Below are 25,119 nucleotides of genomic sequence, written 5' to 3' on the forward strand. Positions count from 1 at the left end.
ACGAGTCTTTAGTAGGGCCATTGGGCGTTCGGCTACATTGTAATACTTTGCTCTATTCTGTCCCCTGCTGGACATTCCAGGCAGCACAATAATGTATTTATTGTAAAGTATGTTCTATAAATATATATCTACGGTCTATATTAAACCGAGGGGATGAGAAAGCGAGAACAACATTTGGGGAAACTATTAATTTTCATCTTTTTCTATTTTATTTGAATTGTCTCCATGGCGTCGTACGAAACGCGCTGCGTCGTTGCTATGGCAACCGACGTCTCCAACACAGCTGAATGCAGTGTTCGTCATTTGATTCGGTTTTGCGAACATTCGCAGTAGTTTGTCGGTCGTATTTAGCGGTTGTTTTGCTTTTTCAGCGCGACATAGCTACCTTATGGAAGCTTATTAGCAAGGTAGGTCATCTTTGCTCACGTTGTTTATGAGACGTAACATCGAGGCAAGCTAGTTTAGATTTAGCCGATCATACGAGCGCTGATAGACTGACGTCAGAAGAAACAACGGTTTTAATTAATAATGTGACTTTCAAAACGCTTTTTGTCAATTGTTCACGTTTTGAATTAAATGAGACACTGGGTTAAAAAAAAAGAAGGAAAAATATAAATCAATCCCCTGGACATTACAGGACCAGACACAGGAGACATCAACAACTCTTTTATATTGAGTTTTTCATGTTTACATATTATTGAACATGGTTGAGACACACTGTATTTATCAGCAGTTAACTGTTTTCTACTTGGAAACTATCTAATGTCCATCTATGTCTGTTTCCAGAAATGGAGACAGAAGTTAAGAAGGAGAAGGACACCCCTCTTGTGGCCAAAGCGACTGATGCGTCACTTTTCGAGATGTCACCTTCGGCTTGGTCTACTTTTCAGCTTCTGGATGAGGTATGGATTTTAAAAAAATCGTGGCTTGGGGTTTCCTGTCGTTTACTTGTCCTCGCACATTTCTTTGCCACATGTATTGGAGCCGGAGAATGTGTATGTATTAAGAATTGCTTGTTCATATGTACCAGTCCAAAGTGTAGCCAGACTCTCATCCAAAGTCAGTTTGAAGATGATATAAATATCCACTTTGGTGTACATGCACCCAATAACACCTTTTATTCAAATGTGCTTCAGTGCCATCAATAAATGTAAAAAAAAAGAAAACACGTATTACAGCCATTGAAATTGAACTTTATTTTGTTTTAAATATCAAAAGTGCATATCCTTTGGGATGACAATGACTATGAATGATAGAAAATATATTGTACACACACGCCAAGCTTTCTTTCCACTCACTCATTAATATACGACGAATGGCCACAACAATGTCTCCTTCATTGCTGAAATATAAACATCATCATTCTTATCAGACCTTGTTTTTTCTATGACTCCCGGACATATAAAGTCTATCAAATTTCACAAAATAAAAAATAAATACTGTACACGTCCTTAATATGGAAACAAATCTTTCCTGCATTCTGCTCATTCACAGTGTGTTAGGGGGAATACAATGATGCAATACAGTGATCTGGCGTTAGGTGGCAGTATTATACAAGTAGTGATTTAAAAAAAAATTAAACAATGACTCTTTCTGTTGTTCCTTACTCCAGTAGCTGTGGTGTTATTGTTTTGTGTCATTAATAAAACACAAATATGCTTGGTATTGTGGGTAATATGGGCCGAGTGAGTGAGAAAAAAAAAGAAAGAACAATAGGGCGGCTATTACTTGTGTACCTCTGCCTGTCACCAGTTCGACATTCTCCAAAACGGGACTATCCTGCTCTTGTATAACTCACTCGAATGGCTGTTGTTAATTATGAAAGCGTAGTGGAGAAAAAAAATGACAGCTCACTCGTTTTAACTACTTCTGTGCGCTGAGCCGAGTCTAATCTGGTTTAATAGAACGATGCAGGAGGACAGGAAGTGGATTATTGACAGAGAACCAGTGGAGAAAAAAATATATATATCATCCATAGTAACACCCCGTTTAATAGGATGGCCCCCGCAGGAGGCTAGCTTTTACACCGTCGGTCTTTGTTCACAGTCCATTGTCGTTTATTGTCATTTTAATTCAACATTTAGACGGCTATATTCGCCACAGTGGAGAACTGAAAGAACTCTTATTTAAATTTTTGTTTAGGACAAGGGATGCACCGATACCACTTTTCTAGATGCCGATACCACACCGACGCTTGTTTACGTCTCTTTTACTTTGGACTCTGTGAGGGTCAAGTTGTTTTGAATTAGCTTTCGAATCATAGGAATCATCGATTCACGAAACCATTTGCATTTGGACTCCGGAGTTGCGTGTACTTCCTCGTGCGTAGCCTAATCTTTGAGATGCGATACTGGCGGCATCCACCAGGGAGCTTCCATGAATTGGTGACGGAACTGGAGGAACTCTCTGCTTGCCAGACCGACAACTAGCAGGCTGGTGATGTGCTCTTGATGTCATAGTATCGGACCATTTTATTGTAATTTTTTTTTTTACGAGCGCACACATACGACATTGATATCGGTGCATCCCTAATTTGGACCGTTTTCAAATTGCCCAACAGGCTCGCGCTCGTGTTTGTTGACATGTGTAAGTAAGTTTCCGGTACTACTTCTGTCTGTCCATTTTTTTTTTTTTCCATCATTCGTTCCCCGTTCCCGTTACGGAACGTAATTCTTGGGCCGTATCATCATCTTGACCGTTTTGAAGGCCTGCCTGTAGTTGGTCGGGTAGTACTCCGTCGACATGTTGTGCCACGTCCCCCAGAAGATCCCGTTCCTGACCCCCTTGTACCTTTTGTGGTAGTACTTGCCGTTGAGGTTGGCCGACATGCAGGCGTCAAACCACCAACCGGAGCTGTAGTAGGCGCCGCAGTTTCCCGAGGGGTACATGTCGTTGTCGCGGTCCGGGGTGGAGAAGAACTTTTGGTCGTGGTTGAAGTGCTTGTTGAAGCTGATGGCGTTCCCGGCCGTCCCGCTGCGATGACACACGGAGGGGTGTGGGGCCTTTTTTATCACCACGCACTCGGTTTGAGCGTCTCGATTGTCGCGCTACCTGTATCCGCTGATGGACAGCCTGTAGCGCAGGAAGTCGTTGGCCACGTAGAACTGGTCGTACTTGGCGTACTCCCGCACGCCCTCGAAATCCTCCAGCTCGATGCGCAGCGTCATGTCTTTGGCCTTTGTCAGCAGGTGGATGTGGTCGTTGCCCAGCCAGAATTCACCTCTGTGGCGGGGAAGGGGGGGGGGGGGGGGGGAGCGGGGGGAGGGGGGGGGAGCGATGGGTAAAAGGGCGTGAAAAAGATAGCGATGAATTATGTGGCGACTGATATGGTTGTTCACGAGAGGACAACTGTTCGTCATACGGAGTTTACTTTACGAGCACGGGGGTGGGGGGGGGGAGCAGCTTGCAAGGGAATAGTCCGGTGACCGTAAACGAAAGGACGAGACGGGCCATAATTCATTCCCGAGTCTTTTACCTGAGGTTCCCGAAGCCCTTCTTGTATTCGTTCCAAGTGCGGTTGAAGCTGACGGAGCCATCGAGTCGCTGTTGTATCACCGTCCAGCCGCCGCCGAAGGACTCCATGTCACAATAGGCCTCGAACGTTCCGTTGCGGGGGTCGGGGGTGATGCGATACACCCCATTCTTCCTCGTCTCCAGCACATTGTAGTCGGAACAGTCCCGGGGGGCCAAGATGACTGCGGGGTTGGGGAGGGGCGGGGCGGGGGGGGGCAGAAAGTGAATTGAGGCGAGGTTATTTGTGAGAGGAATTGTGACTGGATGATATTCAATCTTCTTCTTTTTTTTTTTTTTCTTTTTAACTTTCCTCTCACTGTTATTTATTTTTTTTTTCCTTCCCCAGCCCTGCCAAGAGTACCGTAATAGAAATGGCCCCCGAGGCAAGGAGGAGACTGAAGAAAAGTAATTCAATTTTTAATCATAATGAAAGTTTTCAGTGCTGAATGAAAATCCGCGGGCGCTGTATTCCGACGCAAAACGGTTCGCCAATCCGCCCCCCCCCCCCCACCCCCCTCCTCCCCCGTTCTGTTTGAAAAGGTCTCCCCCTCTTCTTCTCACCGGCGACGTCTGCACTTTTGCATATAACGACCCTTCAGCGGCGTGCGCTTATCTAGAATCTCAACGCGACACCGGAGCAGACTGCAGGTGGACTCCATTTTTTTTCCAGCGCTGGTTTCTGCAGATTGGGGGGGGGGGGGGGGGGGGGGAGGCGGAGCAATGACGCCAAAATGTCACGGCAGTTATCCAGTTTTTTTGGAAAGGGAAGGAAAAATATGCACCCCCCCCCCCCACCCACCCCGCCCGCCCTCTTGGTACATCCTAGTACCATTACTCCAAGCAGACACTTCCCCTGCCTTGGTGAGGGATGGATGTTGCACAATGTGCCTGTTCAGTTATGCAGCTCTCTTGGGTACACCGCGGCTCGATGACGTACGCGGATCTGATACCGGATTTTTCAAATTTAAATCACCCGCGCCTCGAGACTTTCAGAATCCACCACGACAAACATCCTACAGCAACCATTTTGAGCGGCCGCTCCGATAAAGGCGCCGTCCACCGATTTGACCCTCGTCGTCAGCTTTTGGTTTCGACCCGATTCCTGCCCCCCCCCCCCCGCCCCCACACCCCCAACCCCGTTTGGATCCCCATGCCGAGTCACGCCTCTGACGGTTCCGGCTTGAATTATCGCAGCGCCCCCGTTTGACTGCGGCGAGATAAGTGACTGGCGACAAAATGCAACATGACAGCCAGTCCTCGTAAGATCGCCCCTACCCCCCACCCCCCTGTCGGGAATACAAATGTGTTTCCTGTCAGATAGTCTTGCAGCCAGATGGACCATGATATATATATATATTTTTTTAAAATTCACCCAAGTGCCTTGCTGAACGTTCCATTCACAAGGAGAATCATCCAGTGGAGAAAAGCCGAGGCCCGGCTCTCGAGTTAATGCGGCTGAACGTGAACATTAATTCCTGTCAGGTCACCTCAAGGCCCTAATTCACCCCCCCCCCCCCCCCCCCCCCCGCAGGAGTGAAAGTGAAGAATAGTGCCGGCGGCGGGGATGCGTCCTGGCAAAATAAGTTGGGATAAACACAGTGAGCTGCGCGCGCTCAAACGGCAACTTAGCTTTCGCCTCGCACTGCATGACTGATGCTCGGAGATGACTTTTTAAAGCCCATTCAAAGAGCTGCAACAGCGCGCGCGCGCTAAGTCCCCCGCGCGCGCGTGATCCATTTCAAATTTGTTGGTGCAATTCTCCTCTCGGCTTTACTGCTTCTTCCCTTTTTTTAAGTAGCGCATTCAAACATTTCTCAACGCAGCGCGGCGGCTGGCGGCGCCCATTCCTAAGGAAGCGCAGCCCAGACGATTTCTCGCGAACGTTTTCCCCTTACGAGCAGCGTCGGCGTTAATTTGAACATCCGGGATGAAGCGACAAGCGCGTATCAGAGGGCGGGGGAAAAAAAAAAAAAAGCCGAAAAGATTCCGTCATCAGAACAGCTGTGTTGGCTTTTTGTTTTTCATTTTTTCTGATCCACTTCACTTTCATTTTTCTGATCAGACGGTCCGGGTATCGAACATCGCCGACCGTCGTTCGAAAACGAAGCGTTGCCGCCCCGCCCTCGTCGCACCGCCCGTGTCGAATGTCAAGAGAGCCGCCTCCGTTGCGCCTCGGCAAGAGATGATGAGAACGACTTGTTTCACGCAGGACTGAGTACGCGGGGGGGGGGGCACGACCTCCGAAACGGGGAAAAAAGGGATTAGATGGCAAAAGAGGAAAAGCGAGAGGGAAAAAAAGGCGCATCTTTTGGAGACCAGAAATTGAACGATGAAGGGCACCCGCGTTGGGGAGAAAAAACGTTTGAGAGCGGCGTCGAAGTGGAGTTTTGAAGGAGAAAAGGGGCACGTCGAAATTCCCTTCGCGCCATCCGCCCCGACTAATCTTCTTAGAAATAAGCTCATGCATCTTCCCGCTCGAATATAGCTTCGCATTCTCTTTCACCCGCAGCGAGGCGGGAGAGGGGAAAAAAAAAATACAAACCCCTCTTGAACCGAAATTCCGCGATGATTCAAAACATGTTTGCTTTTTCTTCCGATTTAATGCCAAGTATTTCCAAGATGGCCCCTTTTGAGCATCGGCGCTCTTGTCAATATGGCGGCGCAATTCGCTCACATTGCGGCGTGGTTTGGACGGCGCATTGGGAGGTGCAAGTGGAGCTCAGCTTGTTGACCACCCCGGTGATGTTCTCCACTCGTCTGTCCACCATGGACTGCACGTTGTCCATGTTGAGCAGGTTGAGGCCCTCCATGCGACCTTGCAGGTTGGAGATTTGGTTGCGGGCGTTGCGCAGGCTCACCGACATCCTGTTCAGCTTCACCTGGAAGAACAGGGATTTAAAAAATAAAAAATAAACAATTTTTTTTTTCGATTCGAGAACCAAGCCGAGTGACGAGAATTGGACATTTCGGGAGAGACTGCTCGATTTTTACATTTTTTTTAAATTTTTTGCGTGGCTGCGCAAAGCTGACCCGAGCGAAGCAAAAAAAAAAAAAAAATTGACCGTCATTCGGATCGTGCGTATTCCCGACAAGGAATTTTCTCATCGACATTCCGGTCATTCCATCGGGCCGGATGTCGGACTTTTTTCCGACGGGGCAGCGCGTTTGTCGCCGATTCCAAAAGAATGTGGGGGGGGGGCTGCGTGACTCAACGCGATCGCCGATCATCACCGAACCACCAAAAATCCAAACATTGGGAAGGGAGTGCCCTTGAAACTAAAACGCGCCTCTTACCTGCATCTCCTGCATACTGCTCGGACCGGGCGCGATTTTCCCAAAGTGATGTCCGTGTCCTCCTCCGGCGCCTTCAACGTTAGACACCATCCCGTTGTCCCTCTCTTCTTGACTGGCCCCGCTTTGCACGTCCTGTCGACTCGGATTCAGTCCCGCCACATCCCCGGTCTGTCCCTGGTCCGCCTGCTGGCTCCCGTAGACTCCACTTCCCCGCGCGGCGGCGGCACCGCCGCCGCACTCCTGGCAGCTGCTCTTCAGCTTGTTCACCGCCTCCTTCAGGCTCTGCAGCTCCTTCATCGCCTTCTCCAAAAGCCGGAACTGCTTCGGCAGCTGAACGGTGAGAGGAGGCAGGGTCACCTGGTACGGGCACTCCTCGCCCTCCTCCGCCCCGGCCCCGGAGCCCCCGCATTGGCCGGCGGGTCTCAGCTTGATGGCGCAGGAGCCGGAGGCGCCGGAGTCCGCCCCCGAAGTGTAGGCTACTCTCGCGTCCCACTTCTGGTGGGAAGTACCGGGGAAGTCCGCCGCTGCGTGGCAGGTGCTCGGCGACAGCAGAAGGAAAGCGGCGGAAAGCAGAAGAGTCCTCATTTTGGTTTTAAGTTGCGACGAAAAAAAAAAAAAAAAGCTGTGAAAAGACGGGAGAAAAGTGGGTGCAATCCAGCGGAGTCAGGTCTGCGTGTGTGTGTGTGTGTGTGTGAGCGAGCGCAACCTGCAGGGATGAGAGTGTGCAGGGGAACTGGCGCTGCCTTCGGTGCCGTGTCATTAATATGAGGGCGAGCGAGCGAGGGAGGGAGAGAGAAAGGGAGGGTGGGCGACTTGGGGGGAGGCGCGGCGCTATTACGTAATGGCCTGGGACGTATTGGTGGCACTTGGAGAACTTGAGCAATGCCGCAACGTCTTTTTTTTTTTTTTAATGTTTACGTGGAAAACCGTTCTGTCCTTTGGCCGCGGCCATTTGCTTGGTGACAACCGTCTCCCCGCGGATGGAAACGACTCAGTGCACAGGAACTCTCCACTCGACTGACTTTAAGCGGGATGCTTCCCCCCCCCCCCACCCCTCACGACTACACTTTTTCTGAACTGAACGCAAGTGAAGGCGGCAGCCCCCCCCCCCCCCCCCCCCCCCGCCCACTAGTCACTCTCCACTTCCAAGGGCACACTTCTTACTCTAAACCCGCTGACATAAAAGCGTCTTCCCTGCTAACAAGCTTTTTCCAAACCTCTTGGACTGGCTTGCTTGAAATTAATTTGGGTGCATCCGTCATTAGAGACTTACAAATTGCTTTACAGTATGTCCTGTATTAATATTTAATGCTCCCTCCCTCCCCCTTTCTCACAAGGGAACGAGGGGGAAGCATGAAAACAAATTTGTACTCATCGTCGTCGCTGGTGTTTTGTGTCCAGTATCGGCGACTAATTTCAATTTGGACCAGCGGTCGCCTGCAGTTGCCGTTGCCGAATGAAAATTTAAAAAGCGAACCTTAAGTGGCTGCCGCGGACTCGCTCGTGGATGTCATTAAGACTTTTTTTCTGGATGCCCTCTATCCACTCGCACTGCTTAAACATTCTCTGTGTGCTCGGAGTCATTTTTTTTAATGTTGCGTCAGATGTTAACTCATTCAGTACCAGCCAATTCTAGACCAAGTCTGAAAAGACGTTTAAAAACGTCTTTGGGAGTGAATGATGAATGAATGAATTTTTTTTTTTTTTTACAGCGGTCACTACAGTGGACACCTGATCATGTGAGATGAGATCAATCCAGAAACGTTGCTCTGACAAAAACAGTCATGCCTCCGTTTTGATTCTGTCACACTTCGTCCGCTGTTTGCTTTTGTTGTGGCGTCAACCCGAGAGGTTGAGCGAAATCCACGTTCAAATTCATATTTCTGCAAGGTGCCTTTCATGCATTCTTTCTTCACCTCGTTGCACGTGCATGCGGGGCGGCCCCCCCCCCCCCCCCCCCCCGAGGTTGCCTGCCGCCGTCTGCGGGCATAAATATAATTCAGCGATTGTCTCACTTCAAAGATGGCCGGCCACATGTTCCGCCATACGCCGCTCGTCCCATAAAAAGCTTCCCATTCTCTTTCACGGCGGCAAATAAGTCATCACCAGAAGGGGCGAGGCCTGCCTCCAAACGCTTCGTGGCCGTTTCAGATTGCCCAAAAAAAAAAAAAAAAACGTTCAGCGTGCAGTCAAGATGTCTGCCGTTTCACTGCCGCGTCATCCGCCACGGTTCAAAAAAAAAAAAAATCACAGCACCGAACTGATTTGGTGGCTCACGAGAAGCTTCCAAATCGATTTGATTGTTTTCATTCCCGTCGGGTGTTGCTGTGCGAGAATCAAGTTCCATCCCTGCGCCTGCGATCAATTTCATGACTAACAATGAACACGCAGGCCCGGATGACCCATTTAATATTTCAAGATGGAAGATTGTGGCGCTTTTTATTTTTTATTTTTGAAGGAAAGGCAAAGCAGGCAGTAACGCTTCGCTTGTCCCGGCCTGACATTGTCTGACTGCTAACAAGCGCAAGATGAGACGCCTCCAAATAAATCTTTACGTTTACGACATCCCCCATTATCTGATGAACCCGTCGCGCGCTCTCTTTGGACCCCCCCCCCCCCCCCCCGAGGAACGCGCTCGGGATATTCTCCGACGGGATGAATCGTAAACAGCATAAATAGCCGATGTTTAAAACTCACGCCGCACCGTCGACGTGTGTGAGTTTGGCTGTGTTTAGATTACTTGCCCAACAGCCAAGGTTACCCCCCCCCCCCAACCGCCCCTCATTATCCCCCTCACCCCGACCAGCCTGGCTCCGAAGATAAGAGCCGAACACCTGTCTGCCTTTTCCATCATTGTGACACCCGAAAGTAGCACGCCATGGGGGGAAATTTACCCGACAACAACTCACTCAGAGACTGAAACAGATAATCAAGGCCATGGGCGCTTTTGCACAAAAGGGGGAATCATCAACATGTTTTTTCCCCCCGCAGCTGTATATCTTTCGTGGCTTTCCGCTCGCCTTTTTAATCTTTAGAATTGCTGCGGCATACGGGGGCCGCTTTCTGTTCTTTATTATTATTTTTTTTTTAATCTTCGGAATTTGCGATCGGCCATCATTCGTTTTTTTTTTTTTTATAGCCCACTAGGTCAACGCGCCGCGTTGCTTTGATTTGTGTCGATCAAGGTTCGTTTAACTGTTTGAAAGCGTTTGGGGTTTATCGCACCCACCTATTAACGCGAAGAGTTAGTATGCATTTGTCGGTGTTTTTAATGCCTCCGTTTTTATTGACGCCGGCCGGGCCTTTTATTTATTTTTTTGTTGCCTCTCAGATGCTGTCGCGGGGCAAAATGAGTCGGACGAAGGTGGACAAGTTGAAAGCCATCCACAGGCAACTCAGCGATGAAGTGAGGAGGTATGCGACAGTGTTTTTGGTGGAAGCAAACGTCGACCACCATGCATTTATTAATTTTTTGGTGGGGTTGATATGCGGGAGCCAAAGACTGCAAAGCTCAAGTCGAGAAGAAGGGTGGAAACACCTGACCTGTGTGCCAAAACTAATTTAAGAAAAAAAACTGGAAAGCTAAGCTAATTCCGTTTTTTTTTTTTTTGGTGTAGTCAGAAGCACATAAGTTTGTTTCACCCAATCCACCTATATTTTGGCCCCACAAAAAAAACATAAAACAAGCCTTTTGTGAAAGGCACAACAGTGACTTTTGTGCTAAGCTAATCATTTTTTTTTTTTTTGCTTTCGTGACTCTTCACACATTCCAGCAGTCCTTTTCTTCTATAAAATACCAACAACATTCATTTTTGATGGCATTACAAATATTTACCAGTGTAACAATTCTACTTTTGACAAACTTTACAGTTTGCATGCTATGTAGTGGTAGTAGTATTTAGTAGTGTGTGTGTGTGTGTGTGTTTACATTACATCATCACTTCTACGAATCTCCGTTATCATTCCTTTTTTATTTTATAATTTTTTTAATTTCTACTTTCCCAGCTTGATCCAACCTTGGTCAAGATTTTCCTCAACTCTCAAAAATAAACAAATAAATAAATAAATATATATATATATATATATATATATATATATATATATATATATATATATATATATACACAGTATATCTCCACAACGAACATTATGATATATACATCGCTCTTTCCTCCAAAAGTGCCCAAGATTCGGAGGTCCGGCTTCTGGAAGAGGCGAAGAGACTCCGCGCCGAGCTGAGGCGGCTGCAAGCCGACTCGGAGAGAAGCGAAGAGCCCGGTTCCTCCGAGGAGCCCTCGAGTGAGGCGGGCGAGTTGAGGCAGCAGCTCCTGCGGGCGTTCGGCGAGCTGAGAGCGGCCGAGGACAGAGATTACATGACACAGCACCGGCTCAAATGGTGAGACGCGAGCACGCATGCATATGCGTTCGCAACCTGAGCGGAACCCAAGATTCCAAAATTTGACAGCGATAAGCAACTTTTTGATGCGACGGTATTGATTAACTGTGAAGGGAAACGATTATCGCATCGGCGTGTTTGTGGAGCCAAACACCAGTTGCCAGTGGAATTTAACATTTCCGCCCTGCGAAGTGTTTACATGTCCGAGTGCTCTGCGCAGGCTCGGGTCTTGACGTCAGTGCAGGAGTTATTTCGGTTTTCCCTCGCTCTGGTTTCGCCCATCTCTCGCGAGCCATTTTCCTCAATTCTGCCACAGGCCTTCCCTTTTTCCTTCCTCCCAAATCCCTCAACGCCAATATCGCTGCGTCTAAAGGGGTCGGATGCACCCAGAGAAATGGAAAAGAACACTCCGGTGCTCCCCCGGAGGTCAGCGGGAGGTCACTGGAACATTGCCAGGCAACGTGATAACATTCACCGGTGCTTCCCGAACATTCAGTCCAATGATCCCTTTACAAAAGAACAAAACAAAAACCCCTCAAGTAATATCTACTTTTTGCTTCTCTTGTTGCAGATTTTTCCAATTCACTAGTTTGCCTTTCACTTTACTTTCACCTTGGCGCAGGCTCCGGGAAGAGAAGCGGTGTCTGCTGAAGGAGAACGACATCACGGCGAAACTTGATGTAAGTTCATCGTCACGCGGTCTCGCTGGGACGTGGATTTCACTTGAGGGCCGATGAATTTGAGCTGTACTTGAAGGCGTCTTTGGAAAATGTCAAAAGTGGTCAAATCTTGATGACTGTATAACGGGACTCAAATCAAATTTGACACTTTTACAGGTTTGGCCAGATGTGCACCAAAATTTGAGGACTGCAATGAGAACGATTTTTTTTTTTTTTAAATGTAATATCCACAGCTGTTAGAGCCACCTCTAATTCCTAACATCATCACAGCAACATTTGGCGTTTTGGTTTTATAGCATATACACAGTGTTGTTGTTGTTCGATACCAACGAGTACTCAACACTGAGACAGATACCAAGTGACCGATACCACCGGTGCATCAATTTAATTTGAAAAAATTAAATTGGTTAAATTAAAATGAAAAACATTTCTGACAAAAGGCAGAAGAATGAGAGCAAAAGTGCCACGGTGACTGGTATCGGCGGTTGGTATCGACAACCTTTTGGAGTACTCGATACCTCGAAATAAGGCCTTGCATCGCCACTCGCCCGGCCCTCGACATATGTACGCCGCGCAAAAGTGACACCAGCAATTATTTGGTACATTCCCCAGCTGATAATTAATCCGCCGTCAGATCCCACGCGAACTGGAGAGCGCCACTGCGACCCTGCAGGACAAATGTGAGAAACTGAAAAAAGAAGTGGCCCACAGACGGATGGAAATCAGGTATTTGTTTTCTCCCGTGTCCCTGCCGCGAAGCATTAAATGCGTATGAAACATCAGCGTGCCGCTTCTCCGCGTTTGTCTCGCCCAGCGCCCTGAAGGAAGACATGGAAACGTACCAAATGCAGACACTCGAGGAAGCGAAAGAGCTGGACGAAATGAAGAAAATCCGACGAATCAAAGAGGTGTGCGTATGCGTGTGACCATCTTCACCATCAATAAAATAACAAATCTACTTTCTCCCTCTCTTGTGCGTTTGCGTGCTCGCAAAGGCCGAGAAAACTCAGCTCCTCGCCGCACCTGAGCAGATTTTAAAGGAGATTGCAGAGAAGCGCTCCATGATGGAGTGAGTACCTGATACACGTTCAACAATCTGTGTCCACTAAGTGCAGGAAATGTTCCAAACGATCAGGATATAAACTCGGGAAATGGGCTGCTTAGTCTCCTTCGGTCGAGGCGGCGCACGAAAACCGAAATGGCTCAATTCAGCGCCTGATACGCTTTCCCCCCCCTCTCGCTAAAAGGTGTTTGTCGCCACTTTGAAAGCGACGGTGTCAAGACATAACGAATGCCGCTTTCAGTGTCCGGCGTGACGTGCGAGCCTTCCTCATTTGCACAAATTGGCCTTTAGAGCCGCCGCCAAGACGCTGGAAGCGACGGACGCCCAGTTCGCAGGCGTCAGGCGGCAGGCGGAGGAGGCGGAGGAGCAAAACCACCACCTCAGGGCACAAAAGGAGGAGCTGGCCAAGGAGCTGGAGGCTCTCCGGGCCCGAGCGGAGGACGGACGGAGGAAGTGCGGCGAGATGCAGAAAGAACACGACGTCGTCAGGGAGGAGGAAGCTGAGCTTCTGGGGCGCAGGTACACTCGACGTGCTTTGGATGTCAAACATCGAATACGTGAATTGTTTGGAGTTACTCTCTCTCTCTCGCTTACATACACGAGAAACGGGGACCGAATTCGATTTTTTTGTCATTTGAAGTGAAATTATTCGATTTTTTTTTAGTGTCACGTGTATTTTTACATTTATTTATTTTTTACTATCAGAGGGATCCTGGAAATGAAGTTGCAAAGCATCATGTGTGAGAGAAAGCTGCTTTGCGAGAGACAGTCCGCGCAGCTTAAAGAGAAAAAAAGGTAAAAAAAAAAAAAAAAAAAGAACAACAACACGCCGTCTGGATGGAGGATTTGCTGATTTCCTGCCTATAAAATATTCTCCCCTTGCGCCAGGGGAGGCATTTAGCCACGTCAAATTGAGGTTTTACACGCCACTATACGCTAACAATTGATTCCCCCCCCCCCCCCCCCTCCCCCGGGGGGACACCGCTGAGGATTGTGATGAATATTTCAAAGACCGCCGTTTGTCTCCGCAGGCAGATGCGGGCCTCCAAGAGGATGGAGCGAGCGCTCGCCACGTCCACTGAACAGCTGCGGCACGCGCAATCCACCTGCGCCGACTTGCAAGCGCGGGTGATCCGTCGCGCGACGTGTTTTAACGTTTGCAGCTCGTTGCCATCGTTCTGCTAGCGCTATTATGACCGCACGGGGAACGCGACAGGTGTTGGGAACGGTTTGGACTCGAAATTGTCGCTGTTCCTGTTATCAGGAACATTCAATTCATCCATTACGTCAAGGCCGTGTTTTTTTGGGGGGTGTGGGGGGGCGGGGCGTTCTGAAATCTTTCGGCTTCCTCTAATTTTACTGCTGCGAACAGTTTGTGAAGTGAAAGAGAGAGATCAGAAGGGGAATCGGGGAATAGTGTCAGCACTTCTCACACCTACGCAAAAAGGAAATATGTATGACACGTCGGGGATTTGAAATATTCGGGAAATGTCGCAAACGAGAGGTTTCTGCAAATGCAAGCTTTGTTACAGCCAAGCTTTTTATTTTTTTTTCAAGTTAGTTTTGCTGGCGTTCGTATTTGCACGGTACATCAACACAACACGACAGCGGTGTCATCATTTCTCCGCTTCACCCTTCCTTGATTTGATATCAATTCCACAAATGGCTTCCACTTGCGAAGGCTTTAAAGCCGAATATGTCAACTGAGGTTCTCCGGGCGCTCACAACAATGCACCGACTTTACTCTGTGACTCTCTGGCTTTCCCATCCCCAGTTGGACGCTCTTCCGAAAAGAGGGCCCGCCATCGCGCGGAGGATGGCGCTTCAGAAGGAAGTGGACGCGCTCAAAGTGAGCGTTGAAAAACAGGTGAGGGCGTGGGCGACCGCGACGCCGTTCGCGTGCCGCCTCGCTAATCCCACTTGCGGACAAAGGTAGCATTGTTTTGTCGAGTTTCTTTACACGCCTGCATAACTTAACAAATAGCGGCGAGGTCCAAAAGCTTTTTTTTTTTTTTGCAGCTAAAAACAATGCTAAGAATTCTCCCTCCTCCTCCCTTGCTAAGTTAACAAGAGCCGACAAGGCGAGCCAGAAGCGGCAGCAGTCTGGGATCATTCAGGAGCTGCTGATGCAATCGGACGGCCTGAGAGAAGAACTGCATCACCTCCGATGTCTGACGAGCATCAAAGCAGAGGAGCGGGGCCAGAAGCACCGCGAGATGCTCAGAGCCGAGGTGCAACTAGCACACATGTTCACGTGTAATGTAATATTGGTTTGAGTTGATGAATCTAAATTCTCCACCCAGACTGGCTAATGGTTAGCCAGCCGCTAACTCGAGCACACAACAGCTAACTGGTATGCCAGGGTTGAAATACATTTTTCATTTCTAATCGGGTTCTATTCGTTTTGACTTTTGTGTTTTAAAAAAAAAAAAATTATTCAGTTTGATTTAATCGTTGTTTTTTAATGCTGTTTAATTAGATTTATTTTAGTATTAGTTTTAGTTTTTCTTGTCATATATGGAGTGTTTGTCAAGTGCAAGATGAACAAAACAGTCACAAGGAAGTAAATTATAATTCTCAGATGTACAGCGAATACCAAATCAATTGAAAATAAACACTAAAAGGTCATGTATAATGACAAAAATGAAAAACATCTTTTGTAAGTATGGTTCGTTTTATAAACATAAGATGTAGTTTCGGTTTTCATTTTTGGCATCGAGCGTTTTGGAGGCATTTCCTGAACAACAATTTTTTGTTTGTTTGTTTTTAAATTTTAATTGTAGTTATAAAAACACTCTCCTTGTCCGACACCCATGTCACTCACCGCCCCAGACTCCACCTTTTAAAGCCACGCACACTCAAAGTCACAGTTGCTCTAGTGTGCAACGTGCGGATTGTAAGCCCAAGTGAACAACAATCAGTTGTTATGTCACGCAATCTTTTTTCCCGATTCGATCTGTAGCGCGATCAATTCTAAAGCTACCCGACCGCCTCATCCCTTCTCATGTCTTCCCGCCGCCGCTGCCGACAGCGCCATAAAATGCTCCACCTGTGTGATTGAATCCGTCCGCAGCAAATGAAGCGGCGCATGCAGCAGGAACTGCGAGAGAAGGAGCTCATCGCGATGCACCACAGCAAGCTGAGTGCCATGCTGCAGCGCAGGTGTCGCTCTTTATTTTTTTTCTCTTTGTCATTCCTCTACAGAGGCCACGCCCCGCAATTCATTGAATGTTTGCGAGGGTGAGGACATGATCGATATGCAGCACACTCATGTGACCAGTTCACCTAAAAAAAAAAAAAAAACACGACTCATCTTTCACAATCTACAACGCTCACCTGACACAAACAGGCAGCGCTCGTTTAGAAGACATCTGTTGTCTGCGCGCCGCCGATTTCAAGCCCGACCGAGCCGCTAATTCATGGTTCCCGTCTTCCTCAGAGTGCGGCAATATGGCGAACTTTACGACGCGATCGCAGAGGAGAAGAATAAGTATGTCGAGTTGAAGCGGATCGCCTGGCACGCCCTCACGGAGTTGACGGAGCAGGCCAAGGTGCTGGAAAATGAGCTGGAGATCCGAAAGAGTATTGTCACCAAGAAGGACAGGTTGATAAATGACTGCGGATGGGATTTTGATAGATTCATAAATATCACAGAAAGTGATGCTGCATTTTTTTTTTTTTTTTTTTTTAGTGTGCTGAGCAAAGCTCAAAAGAAGGTCTCCGGTAGCCGCAAAATGAGGGATAAGCTACGCAACGATATCAACAAGGTCTCCTGTTTTATTGATGTTACGTTCTTTCTGTTTTCCAGAGTTGCCGATCAATTTTTTTTTCCCCTTTGTTTAACATCCTGTAGGTTGCTCAGCAAAGACGTCAGGTCAGCCAGGAGCGCGAGGACAACGAAGTGGAGTTGCAGAGACTCCGGCAAGTGATCAACCTCCAGGAACAAGCGCTCCTCAACGTGAACAGGAACCAGGAAGGGGCCGTACAGCGGCGCAATTTTCTGTGCGTTGGTTCGATTCGTAGCTACGGTTTGTGATTCAAACGGCGTGCGACACATCTTGTCCGTGTGTGTGTGCCCTCCGCAGCGGCATTCAGCTGCTGGAGCACGAGGAGGTGTTGTTCAACTACCAGGAGAAGGTCAACTCGCAGGAGGCGGCCATCGCCGCGGGCGACGAGGCCCTGGAAAACCTGGAGATGGAAACCCGAGAGCTGAAGTCGGGCATCAGCGAGGCGACGAGGCAGCTCTGCTTCCAAAAAAAGGAAGTGCTGGTCCAGAAGAAGATGGAGGACGAGCTCGTCACGCTGCAGCTCAAGGTACTCCTCATCGGAAGTGCGTTTCACCAAAATGGTACATAAACGTCAGTGCCCAGCATCCTTTTTGTTTTTTTTGTTTGTTGTTGTTGTTCTGTGAGCTAAATGACAGCTCCGCTCGAAACTCAACCATGCGTCCGAAACATGTTAGATGACAAATGCGTCTAAAATAGTTTTCATGCATTTTGCTCCATTCGTAGCAGTCTGGGGGGGGGGGGTTCCCCTCGTCGCACGCGGCCTCTCCCGCCGGCTTTTACATGGGAACCTGAAATTGGGAGAGACGTTTCTTGTTCTCCGGGGGGGGGGGGGGTGGCGGGTTCGAGTGTTCTCTTGTCATCCCTACAATGACTCGGGACTACTTGAGACTGAGAAATGTCCCTTGGCCACCTCGCGCCGTTGCTAGGGATGATCCGCCGATGTTTAATAGCATAAACACGGGCCATTCTTCTGTCGTTACATCTGGCTGTCCATCCAGCATATGCCAAATATCCCCCCCCCCACGCCTCCCCCCCGCCGCACCCCTCCCGTGTCAAATGGATCATCTTCCAAACTGCCCCTCTGACTGCGCTTGGGTGTTGCGCTGAAATGTAATCTATTGGAGGAGGCTCGCCAATTCAATTCATTCTCTGCGCGAATTCAATCCCCACGCAGGTAGTTTAGTCATCCATTTCGCATATATTTTGTATTCATCTGTGGCCGCTTTATCTGCTCATTGCAACCTGGAGCCTCCCCCCCACCCCTCGCCTCACTTTTGACGGCAAATGGAGACAAAGATGGATTAGGCCATCTGCGGGGGACCATTGTCGTTCCATCCACGGCGGCTGTCATTTGCTTGGAATTTTAATCGGGGCAGAATAAACACAGACCGGCGTCGGATTCTGTGTGTTTATGAGCTGCTGGCATGTCTCTGGATTTTTTGTTAGTTTTTTTTTTTTTTTAAGCGGCATAACTCCCATGCAACAGTTCAAAACAGCCCCCCCTCCCCTCCCCGATCCCCCCTCCCCCCTTTGCCCATTTGTGGCGCATGTCGCCGCTCCATCACTTCATTCTTCCAGGGAGGGGCGGGTGACTTGCTGCACGCTCCCTGCGGTGATGAGTCATATTGTGTCCGTCTCTCGATTTTCATCCAACCTCTCTGGAAACGGCGCGTGGGGAAATCCACAGTCGAGACACGCGGAGCCGAAAAGATACGGCAACAAAACGGGCTTTTTTTTTTTTTTTTTTTTTCCTCTGCCGTGTTGTTTCATACCATTGGGGAGACATCACTTCCTGTTACTCCCCGCTGTCCGAAAAAATGTGACACCTTCAATAAAACTCACCGATAAGTCTGCTACAGGCAAAGAAAAACAAGATTTTATTTTCTCAAACTGTGCCGACTCCCAACACCACAAATATTCCACTTTTTTTTGTTTTTTTTTGTTTCCTACCTCTGCCAATATAAAGCCTTTTTAATTTCATGCATGGCCTGGGCCCTAGTTATCATTCTTTCAATGTGTTCTGAGACTTGCTTGAAGCCTGAGGTCCTGCGCTCCCCCCCCCCCCCCCCTCTCTAGGCCCTATCTATTCCCGACAACCAGTAATAGAAGGCGTGCGGTGGGCGTCCTCATCATCGAGTAATTTGCCGGAGATAATCAGGCTCTTGAGTTGAAACTCCGCCCATTTTTTTAAAAAAATCCAATTTGCCTTATCTGACTTTTTTTTTTTTTTTTTTTTTTTAAAAGCAACACCGTGTGTTGGCTTTGCCTTCAAAAAATCATGGCGGCGAATTTCGGAGCATCGCCTGTTGTTGCCATGGAAACTCGAGATCACTTACTCGAGCGGACTGTCGACTGGGGCGGCAAGTTGCCGATTCGAAATGCGAATTTTGGCCGGAAAGTAAATCCATTTCCCGACTGTAGGGCGAGCCCGGGAGCAAAATAAATGACGGTTTTTAAAATTGCTTGTCTCTGTCCGATGCATTCATCGATAAAATTTGAGATGAACGAGAAAGCGTTTCGAATTGTGTCCTGGTTTGGGAACTGTGATCGGTCTGGAATATTCGTCCAAATCTATCAATTTTTTTGTTTTCTTTTAGTTCTGAGGAGACATGTGGTGCACGGCCGACCCGGTGAGAGATTTTTGAAGATGCAGGGGGATGATTTGTGTCAAGAATTGTGGGCTACACATGCTGTTGAGAGGTGCTTGCAGATGGCAGCACACAGCGGGGGATTACTTTCCCCCCCCCCCCCCCCCTTTCTCCTCCTCAAATAATTCATTTATGAAGCATTTTTATGCCGGCAGTACTGTTACGCTACTTTGTTGCACCAGTGATATTGCGATCATTGTTTTTGTCAGATGTGGATATCGTGTTTGGAAATGTTGGCGGGTTATTATGGAAACTGGAGATAACCCAAATCTCTCTCTTTCTCTCTCTCTCTGTCAGCCCCGATTTTTGTTTTTCCTCACTTCATCTTTCATTCTTTTGATTTCGCACCCCTTTATCAGCCGGCCGTTTGATGCCTCGCGTCTCCGCCGCTTTATCTCTTTCTTCCGACGCTCTCAGCGGATCCCCGCCGCCATCGCCGCGCGGCGCGCATGTTGCCTCTTTCCACATGACGCCCATATGATACGGAGGCGGAGGCAGCCGCATTTAAAGGGCCGAGACGTCGCTTTGAATCAGACCAGCCGCCCGTTCACACTCGAGAGGCTTCATTAATCTCGTGAAGTCAGAGGAAATGGGAATTATCACTTTGTTCCACGCTGGCTTTCTTTTTTTTTTTTTTTTTTTTTCTTCTTCCACCACCTCCTCTTTTTATCTGCTGCACACACCTTCACACACGTTGCGATACAGGCGTGCAAAACACGCATAATCCGCGTGGTTGAGTCGCTGTTTCATAAGACGGGTCACGCCGGGTCACGACCGCCTGTGTCTGGCTTTTTGTTTTCACACCCTGTTTTTCCTCCTTCAACTCATCCCCAACTTCTGTCTTTCCGGTTGCCCCCCCTCAAGGTTTTCTGCTTGATCCCCGACGGCATTCATAAATATTTTCTGCTGTTGACGTTTTTTTTAATATATCCATATGATTTTTATTTATTTTTTTACTCCTTGTTCGTATTTGCATCATGTGTTTTCATTGAAGATAAAATGACTGGTAGAAGATCATCACAATTTATTAATTGGTGCCATGACCCGGATACAGTTCCAAATTACATATAAACCCTTAAGTGATTATTTAATCCTCAAGAATAGATTATAAGAGTGTCAGAATTGCTTCAATGTTACCATTTGAACTCTACTATTCATTGTGAAATTGAATTTGTTTGGTTGACTGTTGGTGGGTCAAAAAGCTTACGCAGAATTTGTTTCCGCTCGCATCTTCACGATACAGATGTTCGAGGTCAGAGACAAGACGCTGGATAATCTCACCAAAACAGCAGATTACAACGAGCTCAAGGGCACCGATCCTTCGTCCCCCGAACTGATCAAGAAAATCGAGAAGGTTCGCCGCAACGAGTTTGCACAGGCGGACGTTTTCATTTTTAAAAGATGTCGCGTTCCCTCCCGTTGTAGCTGGAGGCCAACCTTGCCGAGAGGGAGAGGCATCTTTTGGAGAAAGAGCTCCTCGTGGATCAGGTGACGCGTCTCTCCAAGAATCTCCAAGAACAGAATGACAACTGCAAACCAGACAAACTGTCGCTGGCCCAGAAGGTAAAACTCCCAAGATGACGCACGCATGTACCTCATGGTCACGCGTGTCCCCATGTTGCCAGTTGAATGAGCTGCGAAGCCACATCATCGACACCAGCCGCCGCTTGATGGCGACGTCCGCGGAACTGTCGATGAAGCAGGCGGCCGTCTTGTGCCTCCAGCAGGAAGTCAAAGAGAGAGAGCTTCAGGTCAGAGTGGATTTGTGATCCTGCAGCCTCCTGATTCTTATTTGGGGGGGGGGGGGGGCTAAAGTGTGGCCTGGAGTCAAAAAGCCAGACCAACTGTGGTGGAGTTCTTGATTGATTGAGAGCTTGCAGTTTTATAAAAACACAAGACATGGAGGAGCTTGAAAGCAATGGATATTGTTAATAATTTATTCTTTTCTTGGGGCACTGCTTCTCAATGATTTTCTGAAAACACCCCCCCAACTCTCCTGTACTTGTAACATTTGTCTAGAAATGTTAGAAGTACACGTTTGCATAATATTGTCCTTTTTAACATGAAAGAAAAGAAAATACGATTTTTAAAAAGTGTATCAATTTGCCTGCAATTAAAAAATAATAATAATAAAAAACGAGCGGCACTGCCACCTACTGTAGTGCATCTGCAATTTCACTTTCACACAAAAACAAATTAAAACCATGTTCCAAAGGCACACATCCCACTGTTTGAGAAGAACTGGGTGAGAAAGCGAGGCGCGGAGAGTCTCTGTTGCCGAAATAATATCTTCGCTTCTCGGCAATCCGCTTCTCCCTTGATAATCGTGCCATGTTTTTGTGGTTGAATTAAAAAAATAATACCGTTGGGTATATTGGATATGTAGCCTCAAAACACGATACAGGCTGATGGGGGGTTTTTTTTCCGTTGCGGTGCCAAGGTAGATGTGCAACGTTAGGTGTTCATGTATTGTTTTTCAATTGCTGTCATGAGCTGTTTTTTTTTTCTTTTACTCAAGCTTTAGAAACTTGTTTTGATAGTGCATCGTTGACTTGAATGCATTTTATTTCAGTTTGTGCTTTTCACTCAAGTGCCAGAGTTGAATCAATACTTCTACTTGTACGCATTTTATTTTTTTCCGCACAAGTATCTGTCTCCTGACTGAGTACTTGTGCCAACCCATGCCCGAGTAACGGCAACGCAAAGTCAATTGACTCCGTGTTCTTTTATTGCCGTGTGCCTCCAGATGGACAGATGCCAGAGGCGCTTGGAGCAAGGCCTGCCGCCCTGCCCTGAGATGGAGGAAGAATGGAGGAGGATGCTGCGGGACAAGAAGAGGAGACAGCGAGACAAAGAGGAGCGAGAGCGGGTAAAGAAATAACCCTCGCAAAGATCGTTGGTCAAGACTTGATTAATGCGCCTGAGGGAGAGGAGGACGAAAAGAACGGAGACAAGACTGCAAGGCAGGAATTGATTCAAGCTGTAAGGCACATAAAAATTCAAGCCTCCACCTGCAAATTAGAGAGGCGGACAATACGCGATTCAAAGCTCATGATTGAACCACTTTAAGTATTTAAGCTGGTCCTGAAACGCCTCGCAAACTTCCCCAGTTCAGTCTGCTTCCTGTCTATCTGTTAGCAATCCATGCGTCCTGGCCCTCCTCCGGTTTTGAAGCGAATATTTCTCGTGCCGGGTAATAATCCATTCCTATGCTTTGAAGTCTCTGGTATTTCAGATCACCTCATTTCCATGCTGCATGACTGAGGTCATGGGAGCATGGTTGCTCTTTCCTGCCTGAGCAGAAACTTTGACCCACTTAACCAAGACGCCGAGCCGGACGTACGCAATGCTCGATGTTATACGTTCGTCTTCATTCTTGGGCATTTGTTCCCCAAATCCGTTCGATGTGTTTGAAGATAATGGCGTGTTCCTTCGTTATAACGACAAGGTCCAAACCTGTTAGCGCGCAAGCTAGCTAGCCGGTGGTTAGAGAATAATTAGAGCGAAGATTGACACGATACGAAAATGAACCAGATGCTAAGCGGATCCCACAAATGCAGACTCAGACAAACGATGGTACCAAAAAAAAACAACAATAATAATAATTACGGATAAACGAAGGACCGACAAAGTATAAACCAAAAGTGCTATTGGCACAAAACCAGGAAAAGCCAATATGAACAAAATTTTGATCCCCAAAAATACATCACACAAAATGTCAAAAGTTCAATGAAATGGAATTGAAATAATCCAAGAATAACAAAAAACAAAAACGGAGCAGAACATGACATCCATCGGGATGTCATGGTGGACACGATGGCTTCATTTTCAGGTATTTGAAGCTTCATTTGATATACTGAACAATTTTTTTTTTCATTTGACACCCTAACCATTTTTCTACATCATTCAAGTTTTTTTGCCATATTGTGGGGGAAATTTGAACTTCCTAAAAGTACCAGCCAAAGTTTCCATGTGGGGGAGCAAAAAAAAAAGGTCAAAAAGCTGAGACAGGTGTTTGAAATATTCAATGTTTATCTAGTCAGGCCCCTTAGGTAAGAAGCTGGAAACTCACGGTGATTTGTGAATTCATAAAAGTGAGTCACAACACGCACAAATCCTTTGCAGAAAATGCCTCCAAATTCTTGTGGTGAAAAGTACATCTGGGTCAGAGCTTGGCCAAATGGCTTTAATGAGGCAGAAGATCACGCACGGCACCTTAATCACAACCCCCTCTGCGGTGTTTGTTCACTCTCCACTGAAAAAACGTGTTCCGCACGCTTGAGAGAATAACAAAAAACAAAACAAAACAAAAAAAAGTCCGGTAACTGATGCGAGGTCTATTTTGTTATTCCGAGCACTTGCATTTGTTTGGACGTATCACAAATATTGAATTTATTATTCCATTTTCGTGATTATACTTTGGCAAAATTGAATTTCAGCTCGGCACTCCAAGGTCACGCATCAATATTAAAACGTTGCCCGGCGTGTGTGTGTGTGTGTGTGTGTGTGTATGTGCGCGCGTGTGGGCAGCTGGCAGACGGCGACGAGTGGAAGCGGTTACCGAGCGGACGGTACACCACGGCGGCGGGCCGCCCCGACGCATACATCCCCCACGCGGACGCGCTCCCTCTGCCCAAACCCTACGGCGCGCAGGCCCCCTTCAAGCCCTCCCAACCAGGTGCCAACATGAGACGCATACGCAAACCGACACATCTCAAATCCTTCGAACTGTCGGAAAAATAGACCCCCCGCACCCCTAAAAAAAAAAATTGAAATTCCACTATCTCTGAGCACTGTGCCTCCCTTTTAGCATACCTGCTGTTGTTCTCCATTATTTTCTTCTGTATATACAGGCAAGAGCTTGTTGACATTGCGTTTGGATCGAAACGAGAGTGTGAGGGGAGTCTGAGATTTCTTTTTGCAATATTTTCCCATTTTTGTCTCCTAATGTGCTACGAATGCATCGCAGAAGGTTTAAGCCCCGAGCTTAAAGCCTCAAAGGAGAAATGTAAATACGGAGGGGATGATCACACAGTGGAAGAGAGTAGACAATGATGAAAAAACATGGGGGAGGAATTCAAGGTGCTGCCAAAAGGAATAAGGACACTCGAAATATTCACTACATTCCCAGAAACTAAAAATAAAGTCACGTCACTAAATTGGTGTTGCTGTTGTGCATCAGTGATTCAGACTTTATTTTTGTTCTTCAGACAGTTGCCAGGGGTGGAGTAGCTCCACGTGTTATTATTCTGGAAGTGCATTTGGATCTCATCATAAGATGACGTCTGGTCAAAACTTGCCGGGAACTCACATATTAAACTCGGAGAGAAGTTTGTGGAATACATTATATTGGATACAGTCGCGAAAGGAGCTTACAATTGTGGATGTGGTTAACTCATTCAGTACCAGCCAATTCTGGACCAAGTCTGAAAAGACGTTTAAAAACGTCTTTGGGAGTGAATGAGTTAAAGACAACCGAAAGCTTTGATTTTTCTTATTTTCATATTAATATTGTTGTCAATTTCTAAAACGGAATCTCTCACAAAGAGAGAGAGATTTGACACGACATTGGCATAATGGTCAATGAAGTTAATTTAGTAAGATATTGTGTTCGGGAGTAATGGTGTGTGTGTGATCACGCATTGTTGGCAGCTGCTGAGAGCTGTCGGATTAATTTAGTGCCAACGGTGTTTGGGCTTCGTTAGGCGATTACATAACACTGACCGGACGGGGGCAA

At 47.4% G+C, this 25,119-nt stretch overlaps 2 protein-coding genes across 3 annotated transcripts; one reads left to right on the forward strand and one right to left on the reverse strand.

Moving 5' to 3' along the window:
- The first annotated feature begins 297 nt into the window (after positions 1-297).
- On the forward strand, positions 298-24,545 carry ccdc146 (coiled-coil domain containing 146). Of its 2 annotated transcripts, XM_086102749.1 has the most exons (23): positions 298-407; positions 787-902; positions 10,139-10,221; positions 10,988-11,203; positions 11,826-11,883; positions 12,518-12,609; positions 12,698-12,791; positions 12,879-12,952; positions 13,238-13,465; positions 13,652-13,741; positions 13,978-14,074; positions 14,721-14,813; positions 15,010-15,177; positions 16,020-16,108; positions 16,386-16,550; positions 16,638-16,713; positions 16,800-16,948; positions 17,032-17,260; positions 20,626-20,736; positions 20,808-20,945; positions 21,008-21,133; positions 22,129-22,251; positions 23,913-24,545. In XM_086102749.1, exons 2-23 carry the CDS (start codon positions 789-791, stop codon positions 24,123-24,125), a joined length of 2,826 nt encoding a protein of 941 aa, XP_085958875.1. In that variant the 5' UTR covers positions 298-407; positions 787-788; the 3' UTR covers positions 24,126-24,545. The 2 variants fall into 2 exon arrangements, with proteins under 2 accessions (XP_085958875.1, XP_085958876.1); XM_086102750.1 differs by lacking the exons at positions 298-407; positions 787-902; positions 10,139-10,221; positions 10,988-11,203 and having other exon boundaries at positions 11,856-11,883; positions 12,496-12,609.
- fgl2a (fibrinogen-like 2a) lies at positions 1,173-7,551 on the reverse strand. Its single transcript, XM_086102757.1, has 5 exons — positions 6,808-7,551; positions 6,188-6,392; positions 3,476-3,695; positions 3,052-3,222; positions 1,173-2,973 (listed from the first exon to the last, which is right to left on the reverse strand). Exons 1-5 carry the CDS (start codon positions 7,390-7,392, stop codon positions 2,658-2,660), a joined length of 1,497 nt encoding a protein of 498 aa, XP_085958883.1. The 5' UTR covers positions 7,393-7,551; the 3' UTR covers positions 1,173-2,657.
- Positions 24,546-25,119: the final 574 nt, after the last annotated feature.

This window comes from Hippocampus guttulatus, chromosome 22, assembly GCF_054856545.1.
Source record: "Hippocampus guttulatus isolate MCC_2025c chromosome 22, RoL_Hgut_1.0, whole genome shotgun sequence".
Classification (NCBI taxonomy): domain Eukaryota; kingdom Metazoa; phylum Chordata; class Actinopteri; order Syngnathiformes; family Syngnathidae; genus Hippocampus; species Hippocampus guttulatus.